Genomic DNA, 25,456 nt, shown 5'->3' on the forward strand with positions numbered 1-25,456 from the left:
TAACTGTAGCTTTATCACTAGGTGGTGCTAAGAAAGCATGTTCCTCTCTACAAAAAAGATTTACCTGGGAGACTTTTTTTTTTTTTTTTTAACTAATTGTGAAATAGTACATTATTTTCTTCAGGCTAATTATTTAACTTTTTTAATGGATAAATGAAAATTTAGGGAGGGCTGCTTATATAAATAATTATTCAAAGTAAGAAATAACTGTTATTTCTTGCTCTCAAAAGAAGGGTACTTTCACAATGTATACTACTGGGTGATGAGTGCACTAAAATCTCAGACTTCACCACTGTACTATCCATGTAACCAAATACCACTTGTACCCCCAAAAGCTATTGAAAATCAATCTGTGTGTCTCTATGTATCTAGGAAAGAAGGAGGGAGGAAAGGAAAGAAAAGAAGGAAAGGAAGGGAGGAAGGAAGGGAGGGAGAATGAATGGGAAGGAAAGGGAAAGAAAGAAGGAAGGAAAGAAAGAGAAAAAGGAAAAAAAGGGTACCCTCAAAAGAACTAATTTAGTGAGATTCAATTAATATTTGTGACATGAATGAAAGACTATACCTGATATACTTGATTATCTTTATCTGATATGTATATACCGACACCTATCAGCAATTTCTCAAAATGTTTCAAAAATTATGTTTCAGATGTTAGATTTCTTCCTAATAAAGCTTCTGATAAATAAAATAAATAGGTCCATTTCTAGCATAGACTTTGACACAACAGAGCAATATGAGGACCATTTAAGCTAAGAACTTAGCTCTTTAGTATTTGTAACTACTTAGTATTTTTACTCTTTAAAATGATTTTCAAAATCAAGTTAGATGGATCACCTACATTCCTTTCATCTAGGGTGCTTCATTTCTGGGCCCCATCTCAGACTTTCTGAATCAAAATTCCATACTCCTGAAAACCAAACACCACATGTTCTCACTCATAGGTGGGAATTGAACAATGGGAACACTTGGACACAGGTTGGGGAACGTCACACACTGGAGCCTGTTGTGGAGTCGGGGGAGCAGGGAGGGATAGCATTAGGAGATATACCTAATGTAAATGACAAGTTAATGGGTGCAGCACACCGACATGGCACATGTACACATATGTAACAAAACTGCACATTGTGTACATGTACCCTAGAACTTAAAGTATTAAAAAAAAAAAAAATCTGTGCTCCTAACATACTCGTTAGGTGATTCTTCTAACGTTTGAGAATCACTGTTTTAAAACATGAAAAAGCATATGATAAAGTAGAGTTAGTTAAATGAAAGAAACTCTAAACTCACTGTATCTTTCAGTTTTTCCTACCATCAATCCAGTTGAGTCCTATTTCAGATCTAGTTACTCCACTCACTGGTACTGTCATAGCTTTGGGTCAGTTCATAATAAGTCAAAACTTCTTAGCATCCCTGATGTTAAATACCCTTTACAGCCTGGTTCTTATATATTTTATCATCCATTTTTCCTTTATTCTGTAGCCATTTAGAACTTTTCTCAGGTCTCCACAGACTAGGATCTTGCAAATACTGTTTCCACTGCCTAAAATGCTTCTGCCTATTCCTTTTTTCCGCTACCACTTTTTATCCATTGGACTTACACTTCTATTTCAAGCTCAAATGTTACTTCTTTAAACTCTTACATTTCCCAGTCAGTTTTCCATTGTTCTGTGTCCTGATGGCATTTTGTTCATACCTCTGTTGCATTTATCAGGTTGCCTTGCAATTGTCTGTTTCTTTCAGCAAACTGTGAACTCTTAGAGAGTAGGTAGGAATCATGTTGTGCTCATCTTTGTATTTCTCTTGTTTGGCCTAGCTTCTTATAGATGCTCAATAATTGATTGTTTGATGCATAAGTAAATTAATCACCAAAGTGGGGACATTCATTAACTTGCCATATTTGTTTTCATTCATTATTTTGTGTTTTCTAAATTTAGTTTATAGCACATTTCCATACAGAATGTAAACAGTGAGTTTTAGGGAACTTTTTATATATACATTTTTTTTTTCTCAAATAGATTCTGACATCAAAGTACTTGAAGATCAGTTTGATGAAATCATAGTAGATATAGCCACAAAACGTAAGCAGTATCCCAGAAAGATCCTGGAATGTGTCATCAAAACCATAAAAGCAAAACAAGAAATTCTGGTAAGATGATTTGCCTTTAAAATGTTATTGTATATTTTACCACAATAAAAACATTAAAATATAAGGCTCTACGTGGAGATAAGTGACATTTTGTTGTCTTTTTCTTTCCTGCCTCAATTAGTATTGTTTGTCTCTTGTAAGACTTTACTCTTCTAAGTTGTACTATGACATAGTATAGTCATACTATACTGTGTTTTGAACACACTGGTTCAAAAATGAAAAAAATGAAAGTGATAATGAGTGGTTAAAATTGAAATTGGCGATGGAAAACTGGCAATGACTTTATGATTCTGAGACCAGGATGGAAAAAGAAGCTTTTCTTTTAACACTTTTCTTTCTGTTTGTTGTTTGTTTTTGGCATGTATTTGTATGTTTGTATATTTCGGAAGGCCCTTTAGTTAAATTGATGATGAAGATTGTTTTACTACCTGTTCATAACACTGAAATTTGCTTTATGAATTAGGCATAATTTGTTTTGCTGCAAAAGTCATGACCATCTGGGTGACAAGACCAGGAATTCAGCTCCTTCAGCATGAGCTTTTTAGACAAGCAGAGCCGTAGACTTCCTTCTTATAATTACTGTAGATATCAGTGACCAACCATATCACACCCTCATCTTTTCAGATTTATTAGGACTAGAATAAATAAAAAATAGGAAATCTGCAAGAAAATTGGACCCAAATCTTCCCTTGGTGGGGAGGGGAGGTTTGCTGGGAATAGCATTGTCCCTCCAGTGAGGTACATACTGTGTTTAGATTATGCTATACTATTGCCTTTAGTTTTTGAAATTAGTACATAAGTGTTCACATATAAATCTTCTAGTTGCCTCGGTTTCAGGATTGTTTCAGATCATTATATGCCTGGCTTAATATTGTATCTAAAACATTTTAGTTATTCTGTGAAAAACAGTATTCATGAGAAGAATTTTTTTTTTTTTTTTTTTTTTTTTTGAGATGGAGTCTCGCTCTGTCACCCAGGCTGGAGTGCAGTGGCGCGATCTCGGCTCACTGCAAGCTCCGCCTCCCGGGTTCACGCCATTCTCCTGCCTCAGCCTCTCCAAGTAGCTGGGACTACAGGCGTCCGCCACCACGCCCGGCTAATTTTTTTGTATTTTTAGTAGAGACGGGGTTTCACTGTGGTCTCGATCTCCTGATCTCGTGATCCGCCCGCCTCAGCCTCCCAAAGTGCTGGGATTACAAGCGTGAGCCACCGCGCCCGGCCGAGAAGAATTTTTAATAGCAGTTCTCAAATACCCCACTCCATCACTTCCCCCACCCCTCCCACTTGAAAGTTTTTAAACATTCAAAGTGTATTTTTCAGTGTTTTCCTTGTTACTGCCCCACTACCCCCAAACCCCCAAAACTAGTAATCAATATTGCAGAAAAGAAAGATGGCTGGCCTAGGTGAGGTACTGCTGTGGTAGTTTAAAAAGTAATGCAAAATGGATGAGGCAAGGATACCAAAGACCTTTTTAAAATTTTTTCCTGCCCTGCCCTGCCCTGCCCTGCCCTGCCCTGCCCTGCCCTGCGTCTTTCCTCCCTTCTTCCCTCCTTGTTGCCCAGACTGGTCTCAGACTCCTGAGCTCAAGACATTCTCCTGCCTGGGCCTCCACAGCAGGCTGAAGACCTTTTTTTTCTTGTTTTCTTTCTTTTAACCTTTTTGGCTTCTGCTGGCTTTGGGCAAGAATAAGGAAGAGCAATTTCCTCTTTCTTTTTGCCTGAATTGTAGATTCCATGCCAGTAATTCTGCTACTATAATTTCAGTGTGTCACAGGATATATAGGCTTAGTGTGGTGGTGGTGTAGCCTCGCCACCTTTTAGAACTGAGTTTTCATGGAAATATGCATTTTGAGTTCTAAACACTTGTCCTGAATGAATTTTGAAACATAGTCCATTCATAATTTAAATATAAAATTCAGTTTCTGTGCTTTTAATTTGCTTGATTGCTTTTTCTGATTTTTTTTATGGTGCCACTTCTTAGTATATGCAGTAGGTGGCAGTACTGTAAAAGACATAATTCAGACTTAGTTTGGTTTTACCTTCTCTCCTCCTCTTCCCTACAGACAGTAGGATTTAATTTTTTTTCCTCAAAAGAATGGTACTGACTGTATAGTATATCTCCCATATTAGCTGAAAGAGATGTTTATATGAAGCATTAAGTGATTAAATCTGTTTTAATTTATGTTATGTTTAGAAGCAGTACCACCCTGTTGTACATCCACTGGACCTAAAATATGACCCTGATCCAGGTGAGTCAGTATCCATTTGTGGTAAAAATGAAGCATCTGCTTATAATTTTTATGGGTTTCTGATATTCTTCTAAAAGGGTCAGCATCAAGGATATTCTCCCTTTGATGCTTTAACTTCCTACCAGTCATTGATGTTTAGCATTTCACCTAGAATTAAGAGGACTAGCTTTACACCCATTGACTCAGAATTCCAGGGGTGTCACCCCGGAATCTGAGCTTTTATAAAGTTCTCGCCTGACCCAGACTATTATAACACATACCCATCTCCAACTTCTAATACCCTCCTATCTCTGTCATTGTGCTATTTATTCTTTGCATTACAGCCAAAGCTGTACTATTAAAGCATTCTCTCATAGTGTCACACCCGGTGCAGTAACCATCATTGGTTTCTCATTATTTCTAAAATCAAATAAAAATATATTGAATTTAAGAAGAAATAAATATACTCATTATGCCTTTGAACTCAGTTTTGTTTCCATTTAGATGTATCCCATACAACAGGGAGAAATAAACTTGACACAAATTTATGTAAATCCAGCAGCAGAACTAGCATTGCTAAAAATGTGGATTATGTATATTTTCAAATGATGGTATTCTCACATTTAAAAATTTATAACAGTTTTTCTAAGAGTCCTTTTGGAATTTCCCTTTCGCACTTAAAATGACATTTCTGAACTGTTAGGATAAAACAGTTAAATCCCCGATTTATTTATATGGGATATTTATACTTAAAGCTTTGAGTACTTTGTTGAATTCTGAACTACTCTTTAATATGTTCCTCCACCTTTCCCAAATATCCTAAGCTAATGGGATAAACTGAGAGTGGGGGGAAGTATAAGCATAAAGCTACTCTGAAGTTGACTAAAATCACATCACTTACTGTGTTTGACATTAAAAATTGACCTAGGACCTAACACTCATCAGTTTTCATGGTTCACTAAAAAGGGGTAGTTGCTGATATGCAGTGGTTGACATACTTGTTTTGGTTTTGAATAACATAAAAACAGTAATTGAAACTTGTGGTATTATGATATACTCAAGTATTACTTTTTAGATACAGTTAATTTCCCTCTAAAGAAACTTGGTTACCTTTTTATTGTAGGGAAAACACACTTAGTTAAATGATCCTTTGAAATGTGATTTTACTTTCACTGTTATGATTATGTAGTATTAGTGGAAGAATCTTCTGTATCATATGATTCAGATTTCAAAAGTAAGCAAAAGAATTAGAATCTATCTTTTGGATAAATTTTGAGTTTTTTCATTATGCATTTTCATAATGTTAACAAGCTTAAAATAGCATCAGTTCCTTAAGGAGAGCAAAATTAGCTTACAGTTATTAACTTTATATCTTTGGCCAAGTCACCTGACTTCTTCAAGCATCAGTTTCATTATTAGCAAAATGACGAATTCCAGATTTGCCGCCTGATGCTTTAGGCGTGAATTCCAGCTCTGCACTAAATATTACAGAATGTCCTGCCTACTTATCAAGGTGGTAGTATAACCAAGCCACATAAGCGGCTGTATAAACTATATAACCAAAACAATACATGACTAGTAGTTTATAAGGATATATTGTGTAATAATAACCCTATTATAAATTGCATCCCATTTATAATAGTATACATTATAGTATTGTATACCTTATAATGTACTGAACTGGTAGAATCATATGAAACTGATTAAAATGGCTTAGTAAGAAAGTGGAAAGCATAAATTCCTATGGGTCTTAAAAGTCTGAATCAGCAGCATAGGAAAACTTTTGTGGGAACCTCTTGAAAGTTTTTTTTCCTTTATTGTAATATTAAGTGATATAAAATTTCTTTGAAAACTGACACTTTTGAAGAGGGTTGTCTGTTTTTCAAAAATATTTAGGCAGTGTGTATAATGTTGATTCAACTTAGTTACATTATGAACTTCGGGGGATACAAAGATAAAGCAGACATTCTCCCCATAAAGAGCTTATGTCTGAGTAGGAGAAATAAAAGATGAACATAAAACAGGATTCTTTCATGCCTCCTAACTGGTTCCTTTGCCAGCTTTCCCTGTTTGAGTGAGTGGCATCTATACCTACATGTTGCTTTAGCTGAAGTTAACCTTGATTCCTTCTTCTGTCAAGCTCCTCATACCCAGTCCATCAATAAGTCCCATAAATTGTTCTTAATATAATCTCACATTCGTTGACTTCTCTTCATCTTGCGATTGTCATCTCTGTTCTAGGTTACCATCATTCTAGCCAAGATTTCTACAAATGCTCTCTTAGAAGGTCTTCTTGTCTCTTCCATTTCATTCTGCATACATAGGGCAGAGTGATTATTTTATTCCTTGAAATATTTCACGTTTGAAAAAAATATAGAAAATAAAGAATGCAATATAATGAACATCTCTGTTCCTACCACCCATATTTAAGTGTTAATCACATTTTGTCATACTTGTTTCAGACCTTTTTAGGAACTAAAATGTTCAGATATAGTTGAAACTTTCTTTGTGTCTTCCACTATTTCATTCTACTCCCTCTTACCTCAGAAGTATAACCAGGATCCTCAAGCTGTGTAAATCCTTGCTATTCATGTTTTTATACTTAATTTATAGATACATATCCATAAACAATGTATGGGATTTAAGTTTTTATATAAATTGTATCATACTGATCATATCATTTTGTAACTTTTTTCTCCATCAACGTTGTGTACACACAGAGCTCTCTATTCATTTAGCTATTGTATGTAGTATTCTAGTTTATGAATATGTCACTATCCATTCCTCTACAGGGGGACTAACTTAGATTGTTCCTTTTTTTCTTAACGTCTTGTTCTAGGTTCCTTTTTTTTTTTTTTTGAGGCAGGCTGAAGCCACCCAGGCTGAAGTGCAGTGGTATGATCATGGCTCATTGCCACCTCTATCTCGGGCTCAAGTGATCTTCTAGCCTCAACCTCCTGAGTAGCTGGAACTTCAGGCATGTGCCACCATGCCTGGCTAGTTAAAAAAATTTTTTTCGTAGCGATGGGGTCCCACTATGTTACCCAGGCTGGTCTGGATCTCCTGGGCTCAAGTGCTTCTCCTGCCTTGGCCTCCCAAAGTGCTAGGATTACAGGCATGAGCTACTGTACCAGCCTAGGTTTTTTGTTTTTTGGTTTTTTTAATTAGTCTTTTCAGAGAGTCAGCTTTTAGTTTTGTTGCCTTCTCTAATTTTTTGTTTGTTTGTTTTCTGGTTCCTTGATTTCTAAACTTTATTATGATCCTCCTGGTTTTGTGAGGTTCCCGTTACTTTTAGCTTCTTGAATTGAGCACTTAATTCTTTTTTTTGTCTTATTTTTTAATAAATTCATTTAAGGCTACACATTTATCTCTAAGTCCTGATTTAGCTACATACCGCAAGCATTGACATGTAGAACTTTCATAGTTCAGCTCTATTTTTTAATTTCCAAATACTATATAGAAGTTTTTGTTGTTGGTGGTTTTTTTGTTGTTTTTTTGTTTTGTTTTACTATTTTCCTTTTATTGCCTTCCATTGTGTTGAGTGAATTTTCTTTTTCCTCTTATTTTTCTCTTTCTCATTTTGGAAACTATATACTGTGTTTCTGTTCCATTTGTGTTTCCTATAAATTTTATTTAATTTTAATTTTAATTTATTGAGACAGAGTCTTGCTCTGTCACCCAGGCTGTAGTACAGTAGTGCAGTTACAGCCTCACTGCAGTCTTGACCTCCCAGGCTCAAGCAATCCTCCCACTTCAGCCTCTCAAGTAGCTGGGACTATAGGTGCAAGCCACCATGCCCAGCTAATTTATTTTATTTATTATTATTTATTTTTATTTTTTTTTTGAGACGGAGCTTCTCTCTTGTTGCCCAGGCTGGAGTGCAATGGTGCGATCTCAGCTCACTGCACCCTCCGCCTCCTGGGTTCAAGCAATTCTCCTGCCTCAGCCTCTCAAGTAGCTGGGATTATAGCCATGTGCCACCACACCCAGCTAATTTTGTGTTTTAAGTAGATACAGGGTTTCACCATGTTGGTCAGGCTGGTCTTGAACTCCTGACCTCAGATGATCCACCCGCCTTGGCCTCCCAAAGTGCTGGGATTACAGACGTGAGCCACCACACCTGGCCCCCAGCTAATTTTTAATTTTTTTGTAGATATGGGGCCTCACTATGTTGCCCAGGCTGGTCTCAAACTCTTGGATTCAAGTGATCCTCCTGCCTTGGCTTCCTGAAGTACTGGGATTATAGGCATGAGCCATCATGCCCCGCCTAAAATTTTAACACACTATAATTCTAAAATTACCTAACGAAGTTTGGTATTTTAAGTATCCCCATAAGCAAGACAAGGACCTCAGCACACTTTACACACTGACTAAGCATATCCCTTCCTCAGTTTTCCTTATTGTTTAAAAACACAATTTACGGGCCGGGCGCAGTGGCTCACGCCTGTAATCCCAGCACTTTGGGAGGCCGAGGCGGGCAGATCACGAGGTCAGGAGGTCGAGACCATGGTGAAACCCTGTCTCTACTAAAAATACAAAAAATTAGCCGGGCGCAGTGGCGGGCACCTGTAGTCCCAGCTACTCAGGAGGCTGAGGCAGGAGAATGATGTGAACCCGGGAGGCGGAGCTGTCAGTGAGCTGAGATCGCGCCACTGCACTCCAGCCTGGAAGACAGAGCAAGACTCCATCTCAAAAAAAAAAAAAAAAAAAACACAATTTACGGTTACTACCTTTTTTGTACTCAATGATTAATTACATTTATGAATCAAAATTCCCAAATTTTGTAAGTATTGTTTCTTGAATTTTATACCTTTTTTTCTGGGTTCACTTTTATTTTTGCTGAAGTGCCTCTTTAGATACTTTAAAAGTCTGTGAGTGGTAAACTCCCTTAGTTTTTCTTTCATCCTCGGTCTTGAATTTTTTTTTTTTTTTCTGGTAGAGATGGGATCTTGCAATATTGCCTAGGCTGGTCTCTAACTCCTGGCCTCAAGTGATCCTCCTGCCTTGGCCTCCCAAAGTGCTGAGATTGCAGGCTTTTGAAATTTGTTTTATTTACTTTCATTCATTATATTGAATCTATTACATCATTATCTTTGACACTGTTTTTATAAATGGCTTTATCAAGATATAATTCATGTACCATACAGTTCACCCATTTAAGGTGTACAACCCAGTGGCTTTATTCACAGAGTTATGCAACATCATGATAATCAATTTTAAAAATGGTTTAGTATTCTGAAAAGAAACCCAACACTCCTTAGCCATTATTTCTAGTCTCTCATCTCACTTCCCTGGTCCTAGGCAGCCACTAATATACTTTCTAGCTCTATAGACTTGACTATTCTGGACATTTCATATGAATTGAATCATGTGGTATGTGGTCCCTTGTGATCAGCTTCTTTCAATTAGCATAATGTTTTCAAAGTTCATTTATGTTGTAGTATGTATCAGTACTTCATTTCTTTTTATTGCAAAATAATATTCCATTGTATGGACATTTACTATATATTTTATATATTTATATATTCATGAGTATACAGACTTTGTAAAAAACTTCTTGTCACTTGTTAACTAACACACACTAGAGTATACAGACATTTTACTCAATGACATTTTACTCATTTTGGCTACTACGAATGATGCTGCAGTGAACATTCATGTACAAGTTACTGTACGGATATGTTTCCAGTTCTCCGGAGTATGTATACCCACAAATGGAACTGCTGGGTCGTGTGGCACCTCTTTATGTAGCTTTTGAGGAACTGCCAGACTGTTTTCTAAAGTGCCTGCACCATTTACATTCCTGCCTCAGTGTGTAAGGGTTCCAGTTCTCTACGCCCTCACCAACTCTTGTTATTGTCTGCTCTTTTATCAACCTAGTAGGTATAAAGTGGTATCTTATTGTGATTTTGAATTGAATTTCTGTAATGGCTAACAATGTTGAGCATTGTTTCGTGTGCTTATTGGCCATCTGTATATCTTTGGAGAAATATCTATTCAGATCCTTTGACTGTTTTTTGAGGGAGGTATTTGTCTTTTTATTGTTGAGTTATACTGGTTCTTTATGTATTCTGGACACTAGTCCCTTATCAGATATATGATTTGCAGATACTTATCTCACTTTCCTTAAATTTTTTTTAAATTGGTACATAATATTTGTACATATTTATGGGGTATATGTGATATTTTGATACATACATACAATGTGTAATGATCAAATCAAGTATTTAGGATATCCATTACCTTAAATATTTATTGTTTCTTTGTGCTGGGAACATTTCAGATCTTCTCTTCTAGCTATTTTGAAATATACGATATATTATTTTTAATCATTGTCACCTTACTGTGCTATCAAGCACTGGGTCTTATTCTTCTATCTAACTGTATGCCTCTACCCAAATAATTTTTCTTAAACCCCTGCCTCACCCCCAACTAACTTCTCTGCATCCCCTCCATACCGCCTTCCCCGCCCCGCACATACCCTTCCCAGCCTCTGGTAACTATCATTCTACTGTCTACCTCCATGAGATCAATTTTTTTAGTTCTCACATGTGAGTGAGAACATGGGATTTTTTTTGTTGTTGTCTTTCTGTCCCTGGCTTATTTCACTTAACCTAATGCCAGTTCCATCCTTGGTGCTGCAAATGACAGCATTTTCTTTTTTATGATGGAATAGTATTCCATTGTGTATATACACCACTTTTCTTTCTTCATTCATCTGTTGATAGATACTTAGGTTGATTCCGTATCTAGGCTATTGTGAATAGTGCTGTAATAAAAACGGAGATGTGGATATTGCCTAGATATACTGATTTTGTTTCCTTTGGATGAATACCCAGTGGCGGGAATGGTGGAGCATATGGTAATTCCATTTTTAGTTTTTTTGAGGAACCTCCATATATTGTTTTCCATTGTAGCTATACTAATTTACATTCTGACCAACAGTGTCTGAAAGTTCCCTTTTCTTCACATCCTCACCAGCATTTGTTATTTTTTATCTTTTTGATAGTAGTCATATCTTAACTGGGGTAAGTTGATAACTCATTGTGGTTTTGATTTGCATTTCCCTGATACTTAGTTATGTTGAGCGTCTTTTCACATATCTTTTGGCCATTTGCATGTCTTCTTTTGAGAAATGTCTATTCAGATCCTTTACCTTCTTTTTAACAGGATTTTTTTTTTTTGCTGTTGAGTTATTTAAGCTTCTTGTATATATTGGATACTAGTCCCTCATCGGATGAATAGTTTGCATATATTTTCTCCCATTCAACAGGTATCTCATTACTCTGTTGATTGTTTCCTTTGCTGTGCAGAAGTTTTTCGCTTGATGTAATCCCATTTGTCTGTTTTTGTTCCCTGTGCTTTTGAGGTCCTAGCCATAAAATCTTCGCCTGGATGTCCTAGAGTGTTTTTCCTATGTTTCCCTATAGTAGTTTTATAGTTTTGGGTATTATGTTTAAGTCATTAATCCATCTTGAGCTGATTTTTCTATGATGAATGATAGGAGTCTAGTTTTATTCTTGTGCATATGGATATCCAATTTTCCCAGCACCATTTATTGAAGAGGGTGTCCTTTCCCCATTGTGTGTTCTTGGTGCTTTTGTTGAAAATCAGTGGCTATAAATACCTAGATTTCCATGCCTCTATTCTGTTACATTGGTCCATGTCTTTTTAAATACCAATATCATGTTATTTTGATTACTGTAGCTTCATAGTATATTTTGAATTGAGGTAGTATGATGCCTCCAGCTTTATTATTTTGGTTCAGTATTGCTTTGGCTATTCAGACTCTTTTGTGGTTTTGTACTAATTTTAGGATTTCTTTCTTTCTTTCTTTTTTTGAGACAAGGTCTCACTCTGTCACTCAGGCTTGAGTGCAGTGGTGCAGTCTCGGCTCGCTGCAACCTTGGCCTCCCGGGTTCAAGTGATTCTTGTGCCTCAGCCTCCCGAGTAGCTGGGATTACAGGTGCACACCACCACACCCAGCTAATATTTATTTATTTATTTTTGTTTTTTGGTAGAAACAAGAGTTTCACCAGGTAGGCTGGTTTTGAACTCCTGACCTCAAATGATCCACCCGCCTTGGCCTCCCAAAGTGCTAGGGTTACAGATGTGAGCCACTGTGCCTGGCCTAGGATTGCTTTCTCTATTTCTGTGAGGAATGTTATTGGTATTTTGGTAGGAATTACATTGTATTTGTAGATTGCTTTGGGTAGTATGGTTATTTTATAATGTTAATTCTTCTGATTTGTGCACAAGGGATGTCTTTCTATCTGTATCCTGTACTAGTCTGTTTTCATGCTGCTGACAAAGGCATACCTGACATTGGGTAATTTATGAAGTAAAAGAGGTTTAATGGACTCACAGTTCCATATGCCTGAGGAGGCCTCACAGTCATAGCAGAAGAAAAAAGGCACTTCTTAAATGGCGGTGGCAAGAGAGAATCAGAGAGCCAAGTGAAAGGGGTTTTCCCTTATAAAACCAATGGATCTCATGAGACTTTATTCACTGTTACAAGAGCAGTTGGGAGGAAACCGCTCGCATGATTCAATTATCTCCCACCGGGTCCCTCCTGTAACATGTGGGAATTATGGGAGCTACAATTCAAGATGAGATTTGGGTGGGGACACAGCCAAACTGTATCATATTCTCTTCAGTTGCTTTTAATAGTGTACTGTAGTTTTCCTTATAGAGGTCGTTTGCTTCCTTGGTTAAATTTATTTCCAGATATTTTATTATTTTTTTAATAGCTATTATAAATGGGATTGACTTCTTGATTTCTTCTTGAGCTAGTTCATTATTGGTGTATAGAAACGCTACTGATTTTTGTGTTTGTTTTGTATCCTGCAACTTTACTGAATTTGTCTATTAGTTCTAAGGTGTTTTTTTTTTTTTTTTTGGAGTCTTTAGGTTTTTCTATATATACGAACATGTCATCTGCAAAGATGGACAGTTTGACTTCCTCATTTCCAGTTTGGAAGCCTTCTGTTTCTCTTGCCTGATTGCTCTGGCTAGGACTTCCAGTGCTATGTTGAATAGGAGTGGTGAAAGTGGGCATCTTTGTCTTGTTCCAATTCTTGAAAGGCTTTTAGCTTTTCCTCATTCATTATGTTAGCTGCAGGTTTGTCATATATGGCTTTTATTATGTTGAGCTACATTCTTTTGTTGAGAGGTTTTTTGTTTTTTGTTTTTTGAGACAGAGTTTTGCACTTGTTGCCCAGGCTGGAGTCCAATAGTACAATCTCAGCTCACCGCAACCTCCGCCTCCCAGATTCAAGTGATTCTCCTGCTTCAGCCTCCTGAGTAGCTGGGATTACAGTCATGCGCCACCACGCCCAGCTAATTTTTGTATTTTAGTACAGACGGGGTTTCACCGTGTTGGCCAGACTGGTCTCAAACTCCTGACCTCAGGTGATCCACCCACCTCGGCCTCCCAAAGTGCTGGGATTACAGGCGTGAGCCGCTGCACCTGGCCTGTTGAGAGTTTTTTTTATCATGACAGAACGTGGAATTTTATCAAATGCTTTTTCTGCATCTATTGAGACGATAGTATGATATTTGTGCTTCATTCTGTTGATGTGATGTATCACACTTACTGGTTTGCACATGTTGAGCCATTCTCATATCTCTGAGATAAATCCCACTTGATCAGGGTGTATTATGATCTAATGGGACTTTTGATGTGTTCAATTCGGTTTGCTAGTATTTTGTTAAGGATTTTTGTGTCTGTTCATCAGGGATATTGGCCTGTAGTTTTCTTTTTTTGTAGTGTCCTTGTCTGGTTTTAGTATTAGGGTAATGCTGTTCTCACAGAATGAGTTAGGAACAATTCTTCCCTCTTGAGGTTTTTGGAATAGTTTGAAAAGAATTGATGTTAGTTCTTCTTTATAAGTTTGGTAGAATTTAGCAGGAAAGCCATCTGGTCTGTGGCTTTTCTCTTTTGGGAGCATTTTTATTACTGATTCAATCTTGTTATGTGTTATTGGTCTATTCAGATTTTCTGTTTTTTTTTTTTCTGGTTCAATCAACATAGGTTGTATATGTCCAGGAATTTATTCATTTCCTTTAGGTTTTTCAGTTTGTTAGTGTATAGTTGTTCTGTTTTAATAGTCTCTGATGACCATTTGTATTTCTGTGGTATCAGTTATAATGCCTCCTTTTTTTGTTTCCAATTTTGGTTAGTCTAGCTAGCCATTTATCAATTTCATTAATCTTTTCTCTTGAGAGTGGGCTGTTGAAGTCCTCAACTACTATAGTGTTGGTGTCTCTCTCTTTAGATTGATAATATTTGCTTTAACCTGGATGCTGTAGTGTTGGGCACATATATATTTAGAATTATTGTATCCTCTTTCTGAATTGATCCCTTTATCATTATGTAATGGCCTTCTTTGTCTTTTTTACTGTTCTTGACTTAAAATCTCTTTGATCTGATATAAGTATAGCTACTCCTGCTCACTTTTGGTTTCCATTTGTGTGGAATATCTTCTTCGATTCTTTCACTTTTAGTCTGTATGTGTTTTTACAAGTGAAGTGAGGTTCTTGTAGGCAGCATATAGTTGGGCCATGCTTTTTTATCCATTAAGCTATTATTTGTCTTTTAAGTGGATAATCTATTTACATTCAAGGTTATTATTATTGATATGTGAGGGCTTATTCCTGTCGTTTTGTTAGTTGAGTTCTGGTTGTTTTATATATCCTTTGTTCCTTTCTCTCATTGTTTATCATTGTGGTTTAGTGGTTTTCTATAGTGGTAACATTTGAGTTTTTTCTCTCTCTCTCATTTGTATGTCTGTTCTACCAGTGAGTTTTATACTTTTATGTGTTTTCACATGATGGCAGATACTGTCTTTTTGCTTCCAGATGTAGAACTTCCTTAAGCATTTTTTGGAGGGTTGGTCTAGTGGTAATGAATTCCTTCAGTTTTTACTTGTCTGAGAAAGACTTTATTTCTCCTTCATTTTTGAAAGATAGCTTTTCTGGGAATAATATTCTTGGCTGACAGCTTTTTTTCTTTCAGCACTTTAAATATATCATTGCATTCTCTCCTGGCCTGTAATGATCCTGCTGAGATATACACTGTTAGTCTGAAGGAAGCTTCCCTTCTATGTAACTTTAGGCCTTTCTCCTGTTTTTAGAATTTTATCTCTTTCTTTGCCCTTTGATAGTTTGAGTATAATGTGCCTTGGTGAAGACCTTTTGGGATTCAATCTATTTGCAGAATTTTGAGCTTCCTGTATCTGTATATCTCTTGCAAGATTTGAGAAGTTTTCAGCTACTATTTTGTTAAATAGATTTTCTTTTCCTTTACCCATCCCTTCTCCGTCTACAACACCCAAAATTCAAATATTTGGCCAGTTTATGCTGTCCCAAAGTCAGTTAGGCTTTCTTCATTATTATTATTTTTTTATTCCTCCTCCGTTTTATTGTCATTGTTTGTTTGTTTTGAGACAGGGTCTCACTCTGTCACCCAGGCTGGAGTGCAGTGTAGTGATCATAGCTCACTGCAGCCTCCAGCTCCTGGGAGGCTCAAGGGATCCTCCTGCCTTAGTCTCTTGAGTAGCTGAAGTTCTGAAATTCTTTATTCTGCTAGATCCAGTCTGTATATTTTTTAAATTTTATTTCAATAGTTTTTGGGTCACAGGTGGTTTTTGGTTACATGGATAAGTTATTTAGTGGTGATTTCTGAGGTTGTAGTGCACTCCTCACCCAAGTAGTGTACACTGTACCCAAAATGTAGTCTTTTATTCCCTCAGCCCCACAACCTTACCCCAAAGAGTCCCTAAAGTCTATTATATCATTCTTATGCCTTTGCATCCTCATAGCTTAGCTCCCACTTATAAATGAGAACATACAATGCTTGGTTTTCTGTTCCTAGGTTACTTCACTTAGAATGATGGACTACAACTCCATCCAGGTTGCTGCGAATGCTATTATTTTGTTCTTTTTTATGACTGAGTAGGATTCACATTTTCTTTATCCACTAGTTGATTGATGGGCATTTGGGCTGGTTCCATATTTTTACAGTTGCAAATTGTGGTGTTATAAATGTGTGTGCATGTCTCTTTTTCATATAATGATTTATTTTCCTTTGGGTAGATAGCTAGTAGTGGGATTGCTGGATCGAATGGTAGTCCTGCTTTTAGTTTTTTGTGTTTTTTTCTTTTTTGAGACGGAGTCTCGCTCTGTCACCCAGGCTGGAGTGCAGTGGCACGATCTCAGCTCACTGCAAGCTCCACCTCCCGGGTTCACGCCATTCTCCTGCCTCAGCCTCCTGAGTAGCTGGGACTACAGGCATGTGCCACCATGCCTGGCTATTTTTTGTATTTTTAGTAGAGACGGGGTTTCACCCTATTGGCCAGGCTGGTCTCAAACTCCTGACCTCAGGTAATCCACCCGCCTCGACCTCCCAAAGTGCTGGGATTACAGGTGTGAGCCACCGTGCCCTGCCCTGCCTTTAGTTTTTTAAGGAATCTCCATATTGTTTTCAATAGTGGTTGTTCTAATTTACATTCCCACCAGCATTGTGAAAATGTTCCCTTCTCAACACAGCCATGCCAACATCTATTGCTTTTTGACTTTTTAATTATGGCCATTCTTGCAGGAGTAAAGTGGTATCTCATTGTGGTTTTAATTTGCATTTCTCTGATGATTAGTGATGTTGAGCATTTTTTTCATGTTTGTTGGCTCTTTGTATATCTTATTTGAGAATTGTCTATCCATGTCCTTTGCCCACTTTTCGATGGGACTATTTGTTTTTTTCTTGCTGATTTGTTTGAGTTTCTTGTAGATTCTGGATATTAGTCCTTTGTCAGATACATAATTTGTGAATATTTTCTCCCACTCTGTGGGTTGTCTGTTTGCTCTGCTGATTATTTCTTTTGCTTTACAGAAGCTTTTTAGTTTAATTAGGTCCCATTTATTTATTTTTGTCTTTGTTGCATTTGCTTTGGGGGTCTTAGTCATGAATTCTTTGCCTAAGCCAATGTTTAGAAGAGTTTGTCTGATGTTATCTTCTAGAATTTTTATGGTTTCAGGTCTTAGATTTAAGTCTTTGATCGATCTTGAGTCGATTTTTGTATAAGGTGAGAGATGAGGATCCAGTTTCATTCTTCCACATGTGGCTTGCCAATTAGGGTGTCCTTTCCCCACTTTATGTTTTTGTTGGTTTTGTCAAAGATCAGTTGACTGTAAGTATTTAGCTTTATTTCTGAGTTCCCTGTTCTGTTCCATTGATCTGTGTGCCTATTTTTATACCAGTACCATATTGTTTTGGTGACTATGGCCTAACAGTATAGTTTGAAGTCAGGTAATGTAATGCCTCCAGATTTGTTCTTTTTCCTTAGTCTTGCTTTGGCTATGTGGGCTCTTTTTCGGTTTCATATGAATTTTAGGATTGTTTTTTCTAGTTCTGTGAAGAATTATGGTGGTATCTTGATGGGAATTGCATTGAATTTGTAGATTGCGTTTGGCAGTATGGTCATTTTCACAATATTGACTCCACCCATCCATGAACATGGGATGTGTTTTCCATTTGTTTGTGTCATCTGTGATTTCTTTCAGCAGTGTTTTGTAGTTTTCCTTGTTGAGGTCCTTCACCTCCTTGGTTAAGTATATTCCTGTTTTTGTTTGTTTGTTTGTTTTTGCAGCTGTTGTAAAAGTGGTTGAGTTTTTAATTTTGGTTTGATTCTCAGCTTGGTCATTGTTGGTGTGTAGCAGTGCTACTGATTTGTGTACACTGATTTTGTACTTTGATACTTTACCAAATTTATTTATCAGATCTAGGAGCTTTTTGGATGAGTCTTCAGGATTTTCTTTCTTTTTTTTTTTTTAAGACGGAGTCTCGCTCTGTCACCCCAGGCTGGAGTGCAGTGGCGTGATCTCAGCTCACTGCAATCTCCACCTCCTGGGTTCACACCATTCTCCTGCCTCAGCCTCCCAAGGAGCTGGGACTATAGGCACCTGCCACAACGCCTGGCTAATTTTTTTTGTATATTTAGTAGAGACGGGGTTTCACCGTGTTAGGCAGGATGGAGTCTTCAGGGTTTTCTAACGTATGCGATCATATCACTGGCAAACAGTGACAGTTTGGCTTCGTCTTTTGCAATGTGGATTCTCTTCATTTCTTTCTCTTGTCTGATTGCTCTGGCTAAGTACTGTGTTGAATAGAAGTGATGAAAGTGGGCATCTTTGTCTTGTTCCAGTTCTCAACAGGAATGCTTTCAACCTTTCCCCATTCAACATGATGTTGGCTATGGATTTGTCATATATGGTTTTTATTACTTCAAGGTAAGTCTCTTTCTTTGCCTAGTTTGTTGAGGGCTTTTTTTTTGAGATGGAGTCTCTCTCTGTCGCCCAGGCTGGAGTGCAGTGGCGTGATCTCAGCTCACTGCAAGCTCCACCTCCCAGGTTCACGCCATTCTCCTGCCTCAGCCTCCGGAAGAGCTGGGACTACAGGCACCCGCCACCACGCCCAGCTAATTTTTTGTATTGTTAGTAGAGACGGGGTTTCACCGTGTTAGCCAGGATGGTCTCAATCTCCTGACCTCGTGATCTACCCACCTTGGCCTCCCAAAGTGCTGGGATTACAAGTGTGAGCCACCGTGCCCAGCCCGAGGGTTTTTAATCATAAAGAGATGCTGGGTTTTTGGTTTTTTTTTTTTTTTTTTTTTAAGACAGAGCCTCACTCTCTTTCCCAGACTAGAATGCAGTGGTGCGATCCTGGCTCACTGCAGCCTCCACTTTCCAGGTTCAAGCGATTCTCCTGCCTCAGCCTCCTGAGTAGCTGGAATTACAGGCATGCTAATTTTTGTATTTTTAGTAGAGATGGGGTTTCACCATATTGACCAGGCTGGTCTCAAATTCCCGACCCCAGGTGGTCTGCCTGTCTCAGCCTCCCAAAGTGCTGGAATTACAGGCGTGAGCCACTTCGCCCAGCAGAGACACTGGATTTTACCATACGCTTTTTCCATCTCTGTTGAGATGATCATATGGTTTTTGTTTTTAATTCTGTTTATGTTATGTAGCATATTTATTGACTTGCATATGTTAAACCATCCCTGCATACCTAGTTTGAAACCCACTTGATCATGATGTATTATCTTTTTGACATGCTGTTGGATTTGATTAGTTAGTATTTTGTTGAGGATTTTTGCATCTATGTTCATCAGGATATTGGTCTGTAGTTTTCTTTTTTTGTTATGTCCTTTCCTAGTTTTGGTATTAGGGTAATACTGGCCTCAGAATGATTTAGGGAGGATTTCCTCTTTCTCTGTCTTTTGGAATAATTTTAGTAGGATTGGTAATAATTCTTCTTTGAATGTCTGATAGAATTCAGCTGTGAATCCACCTGGTCCTGGACTTTTTTTTATTGGCAATTTAAAAAATTGCCGATTCAGTCTCACTGCTTGCTATTGGTCTGTTCAGGGTTTCTATTTCTTCCTGATTTAATCTAAAAGGGTTATATATTTCCAGGAACTTATCTACCTCCTCTAGATTTTGTAGTTTGTGCACATAAAGGTGTTCATAGTAGCCTTGAATGACCTTTTGTATTTCTGTGGTATTAGTTATAATATCTCCAGTTTCTTTTTTTTCTTTCTTTTTTTTTTTTTTTTTTTTTTTTTTTTGGAGACAGAGTCTTGCTGTGTCACCCAGGGTGGAGTGCAGTGGTGTGATCTTGGCTCACTGCAACCTCTGTCTCCCAGGTTCAAGCAATTCTCCTTCCTCAGCCTCCCGAGTAGCTGGGATTACAGGCACCTGCCACCATGCCTGGCTGATTTTTGTATTTTTAGTAGAGATGGGCTTTCACCATGTTGTCCAGGCTGGTCACGAACTGCTGACCTCAAGTGATATGCCTGCCTTGGCCTCCCAAAATGCTGGGATTACGGGCATGAGCCACTGCGAACTGAGCTTATTTAGATCTTCTGTTTTCTTGGTTAATCTCGCTAATGGTCTATCAATTTTGTTTATCTTTTCAAAGAACCAGCTTTTTGTTTCATTTATCTTTTGTATTTTTTGTTTGTTTGTTTCAATTTCATTTAATTCTGCTCTGATCTTTGTTACTTCTCCTGGGTTTGGGTTTAGTTTGTTCTTGTTTCTCTATTTCTTTGAGATGTGACATTAAATTGTCTGTGCTATTTCAGGGTTTTTGATGTAGACATTTAACACTGTGAACTTTCCTCTTAGCATTGCTTTTGCTGTTATCTCAGAGGTTTTGATAAGTTGTGTCACTATTATTCATTTCAAAGAATTTTTAAATTTACATATTGATTTCATTGTTAACCCAAAAATTATACAAGAGCAGATTATTTAATTTCCATATATTTGTATAATTTTGAGAGTTCCTTTTAGAGTTGATTTCCAGCTTTATTCCACTGTGGTCTGAGAAGATACTTGATATGATTTTGATTTTCTTAAATTTATTGAGACTTATTTTGTGGCCCGTCATATCACCTATCTTGGAGACTGTTCCATGTGCTGATGAGGAGAATGTATATTCTGCAGTTGTTGGGAAGAATGTTGTGCAAACATCTGTTAAGTTTATTTGTTCTAGGATATAGTTTAAGTTTGTTGTTTCTTTGTTGACTTTTTGTCTTGATCTATCTAGTGCTGTCAGTGGAGTATTGAAGTCCTACACTATTATTGTGTTGTTGCCAGTCTCATTTCTTAGATCTAATAGTAATTGTTTTATAAATCTGGGAGCTCCAGTGTTAGGTGCATATAAATTCAGGATTATAGTATCTTTATGTTGGGCTAATCCTTTTATCATTGTATAACATCCTTCTTTGTATTTTTTACTGTTGTTGCTTTAAAGTCTGTTTTGTCTGATATAAGAATAACTACTGCTCGCTTTTGGTTTCCATTTGTATGGAATGTCTTTTTCCATCCCTTTACCTTAAATTTTTGAGTCCTTATATGTTAGGTGAGTCTCTTGAAGACAGGAGATATTTGGTTGGTGGTTTTTTTTATCCATTCTGTCATTCTGTATCTTTTAAGTGGAACATTTAGGCCATTTACATTCAATGTTAATATTGAAATGTTAGGTACTGTTCTATTCATTATGTTAGTTGTTACCTAGATACTTTGTTTTTTTCATTATGTTATTGTTTTTTAGGCCCTGTGAGATTTATGCTTTCAGGAGGTTCTATATAGGTGCATGTCAGAGCTTTTGTTTCAAGATTCAGAACTTCTTTTAGAACTTCTTTAAGACCTCAGGCTCCTGGGATAATGTTCCAGAGAGTAGTTAACTGCATCTGCTGCATACAAGAGTTCCCAAAGGGAGTGGAGAGTAGTGGGCAACAATGAGCCTCACCCAGCTCTTTCACAGTTGGTGAGGCTAGTCTCACTCCCACAGTGCTTCGCTCACTGGATTTAGTTCCAGGCAGTCTGCGCATGGAACTCAGACCTGCCCAAGGCCATAACCATGCCTCTCTCCATATGCCCATAAAGCCGGACGCCCAGCTCCTCTGCTCATGTCTGTAGCACACTTTACACTCACCCCGTGGGTTCTGTTCAAGAGAGCTCATCCCTACTCAAGATTATATCGCAAAATTCACCTGGGAGCTTCTTTCACCCTATGACCCCTCCCTGAACTCATTGACTGCTTCTTCGAGGGCCCCTATGAGATACAGTCAGGAATGGCTTGCCTCAGTTCACGCTGGAGACTGGGAATGCCTACGAGGCACTTCATGCTGCTGCGTCTAATTTTATATTTCACATAGACTAAATCCATTCCAGCTCTCGGTAGGGTTAAGGCTTTCTCCCATGGTCTGGATTTTCAGACTTGCAAGTGGGGATGTGTGCTCCGAGACAGGCTCATTGATCCCCTGCTTACACTCTGGGAACTTAGTTTTTCACCTGTCTCATGCAGTAGGCTCCAGCCTGCTGCTGCTTTCAGAGGGTTTGTGGATTCCTTCCATCTTCCTGTGGTGGTTCTTGGAAAAAAGAAAATTCACAGTGTGACTCTCTAGCCACTATTCTTTCCTTCCAAGTGGGAGAGGCATGCTAACATTGACTCTTATCTGTCATCTTGGAAAATAAATAAATAAAAGATCTAATTCAAGCTTGTCTAACCTGTGACCCATGGGCCTTATGCAGCCTAGGACAATTTGAATGTGGTCTAACACAAATTTGTAAACTTTCTTTTCTTTTTTTTTTTTTTGTTTCTTTTAAGACAGAGTGAGACTCTGTTGCCCAGACTGGAGTGCAGTGGAGCGATCTCGGCTCGCTGCAACCTCTGCCTCCTGGGTTCAAGTGATTCTCCTGCCTCAGCCTCCCAAGTAGCTGAGATTACAGGCATGCACCACCATGCCTACTTAATTTTTGTACTTTTAGTAGAGACATGGTTTCACCATGTTGTCCAGGCTAGTCTCAAACTCCTGACCTCAGGTGATCTACCCACCTCAGTCTCCCAAAGTGCTGGGATTACAGGCGTGAGCCACTGCACCCAGCTGTAAACTTTCTTAAAACATGATTTTTTTTTTTTTTTTTTTAGCTCATCAGCTGTCATTAATGTTAGTATATTTTGTGTGTGGCCCAAGACAATTCTTCCAGTGTGGCTTAGGGAAGCCAAAAGATTGGACACCCCGATCTAGTCTGTTTCTGAAGCTCTCAATTGTATTTTTTATTTCATTCATTGAACTCTTCAGATGGAGGATTTCTGTTTGATTTTTTAAAATGATATCTTTGTTAAATTTCTCATTCACATCATGAATTGTTTTTCTTATTTCCTTGTGTTTGTCTGTGTTCTCTTGGATTTCACTGAGCTTCTTTAATATCATTAGTTTGAATTATTTTTCAGGTATTTCATGTTTTATTTTATTTTTTATATTTTATTTTTTTGAGACAGGGTCCCAGGCTGGAGTGCAGTGGCACAGTCACAGCTCACTGCAGCCTTCCTGAGCTCAAGCAATTCTTTCACCTCCACCTCCCAAGTAGCTGGGATGACAGGCATCTGCCACCAAACCCAGCTATTTTTGTGTTTTTTGTAAAGGCAAGGTTTTGCCGTGTTGCTAAGGCTGGCCCCAAACTCCTGGGTTCAAGCGATCCTCTCACCTAATGCTTTTTTGTAATTTTTGTAGAGAGGAGGTTTCGCCACGTTGCCCAGGCTGGTCTTGAACTCCAAGGTTCAGGTGATGCACACACCTTAGCCTCCCAAAATGCTAGGATTACAGGGGTGAGCCACAATGCCTGTCCTATAGATTTCTTTTTCGCTGGAATCTTTTGCTGGAGAATTATCGTAGTTGTTTTGGAAGTGTCATGTTTCCTTGCTTTTTCGTGTTTCTTATGTCTTTAAGTTGATACCTGCACATTTGGTGAAACAATTACTTCTTTCAGATTTTTAGATTGGCTTTCATAGGAAAAGACTTTTGCCTGTAGATGCATCTATAATATTGATTGGGTAGGGTGCTTTAGCTTTGATTCCGGGTGTGTACAATAGTATAGTCTCTGTATGATTTCTTTGGGTGTAATCAGTGTCAGTGATGTTTGTGAGTTCCTTAGTGACTTACGCTATTGTCGGTACTGGAGGGTATGATAGGTCTTTACTTGGGATGGGGACTCCAGGCAGGCCCGTTCTTGGGCCCCACTGGTGGTGATGGCACGCCGAGTATGTCCATTTTTGGTTCCCTTGGCAGTGTACACAGATACTAGTGTTATCAGGTCCAGGCAGACCAATTCTTGGGCCTCCAGGTGGCTTGCTCAGGTACCAGCAGTGACAGCAATGGGATGGGCAGGCAGGTGGTTTTATGAGTCCCTGGGCAGTATGCGTGGTGTTGGTGATGGCAGTAGCAGTGGCGGGTCAACCCTCAGGCCCCCAGGCAGCAAGCACAGGCAGCAGTGGTGGTGGCAATGGACTCGGCTGGCCAGTCCCCCCAGAGCACATTTAGGGGGGTCCTGGCGGTGATGGTGGTGGTGATGATAGGCTAGTCAGGCCCATCCTCAAGCCCTGGGGAGGAAGGAGTGTGTGGATGCCGGCAGTAGGGGCCAGTGGGGTGAACCTCAGGACCTCAAACGGTATGCTCAGGCACCCGCAGTGTGTTGGCCGGGCCTGTTATCAGGCCCCTTGATGGCTGAGTGTGTGCACCTGCCCACAGCAACAGACAGAATGAGGCTGTTCCTGGGCCCCTAGATGGCGCTCTCAGACACTGGTGTGGTAGATGGTGCAGAGCAGGGTGGGCCTGATCTTAGCCTCCTGATGGTGTGCCTAAAGTTGTGGTGGGCAGGGCAGGGCTATTCCTTTGCCCTTGGTTAGTGTGCTCAGGCACCAGTGGCCCACAGGCTGGACCTGCTGTTAAGCTCCCTGATGGTGTGTGTGTGTGCCCCAGAAGCAGTTGGCAGGGCAGGTCAATCCCCAGGCCCTGGACAGTATGATTGGGCACTGGCAATAGATGAGCTGGTCTGTTGTCTTGATGTTGTGCTCACCCACCATGACAGTTAGGGCAGGGTGATTATCAGGATCCCAGGACAGCATCTGGGTGGGCCTGTCCCTAGGCACACTAAAGGCACATGCCAGTGTGCAGTGGCCTTGCTGCTGGGTGGCCCCAGGGAAATGGCTCTCAGGCTCTGAGGAGTGTGCGCTTCAGCTCCCTCTGTCCCACGGGCAGCCTCCCTGGTGCACTGCACTGCTGGTTCCTTGGGGTGTAGGACACTGTGTAGGCTAGAGTGCCGGGGACCTGGTTTTACTATTAGGTTCAGTCAGTGTTGTGCCACTGCAGCTCTCCAGGTGGATGCAGTGGGGATGTCAGCAGGGCTCCAGGGATGTGGAGATGTAGGGGCTGTTGGGCCCTAGGGAAGGATATAGTCTGGTGGGGGTTGAATTCTCAAAATGGTGTTATGCTGCAGTGTCTTGGGCCTTGGGGGTATGTGAGGTACCCAGTGCTATCTCTCTGGAATTAAAATGTTGTATGGACTCCAGACAGCTCCCTATACTAGTCTTAGGGCCTGCAGGGGCCAAGGGGCTCTCCTGTGGCTAGTACTGCAGGATTCTGCAGTAGAAATGTGGAACCCCAGGGATCTCTCATTTACGTTTTCCCTGCTTCCCTTTCTTTCCATGCCTCAGTTGTTGCCGGTCACTGTTCTGCTGAATT

General features: G+C 39.1%; 1 protein-coding gene across 7 annotated transcripts in view; it reads left to right on the top strand.

Moving 5' to 3' along the window:
- Nucleotides 1-25,456, top strand: part of NSL1 (NSL1 component of MIS12 kinetochore complex) — a 64,832-nt gene that overhangs the window by 5,313 nt on the left and 34,063 nt on the right. For all 7 annotated transcript variants that reach the window (XR_004030105.1, XM_030813039.1, XM_030813041.1 and 4 more), the window contains exons 3-4: nucleotides 2,016-2,146; nucleotides 4,340-4,394. Coding sequence is in view for 6 of the 7 variants with exons in the window: in XM_030813039.1 (XP_030668899.1) it covers nucleotides 2,016-2,146; nucleotides 4,340-4,394 (186 nt within the window). In the remaining variant the exon portion in view is untranslated. The remainder of the gene's footprint in view (nucleotides 1-2,015; nucleotides 2,147-4,339; nucleotides 4,395-25,456) is intronic.

The sequence above is a fragment of the Nomascus leucogenys genome, chromosome 5, assembly GCF_006542625.1.
Source record: "Nomascus leucogenys isolate Asia chromosome 5, Asia_NLE_v1, whole genome shotgun sequence".
In the NCBI taxonomy this organism is placed as follows: Eukaryota; Metazoa; Chordata; class Mammalia; order Primates; family Hylobatidae; genus Nomascus; species Nomascus leucogenys.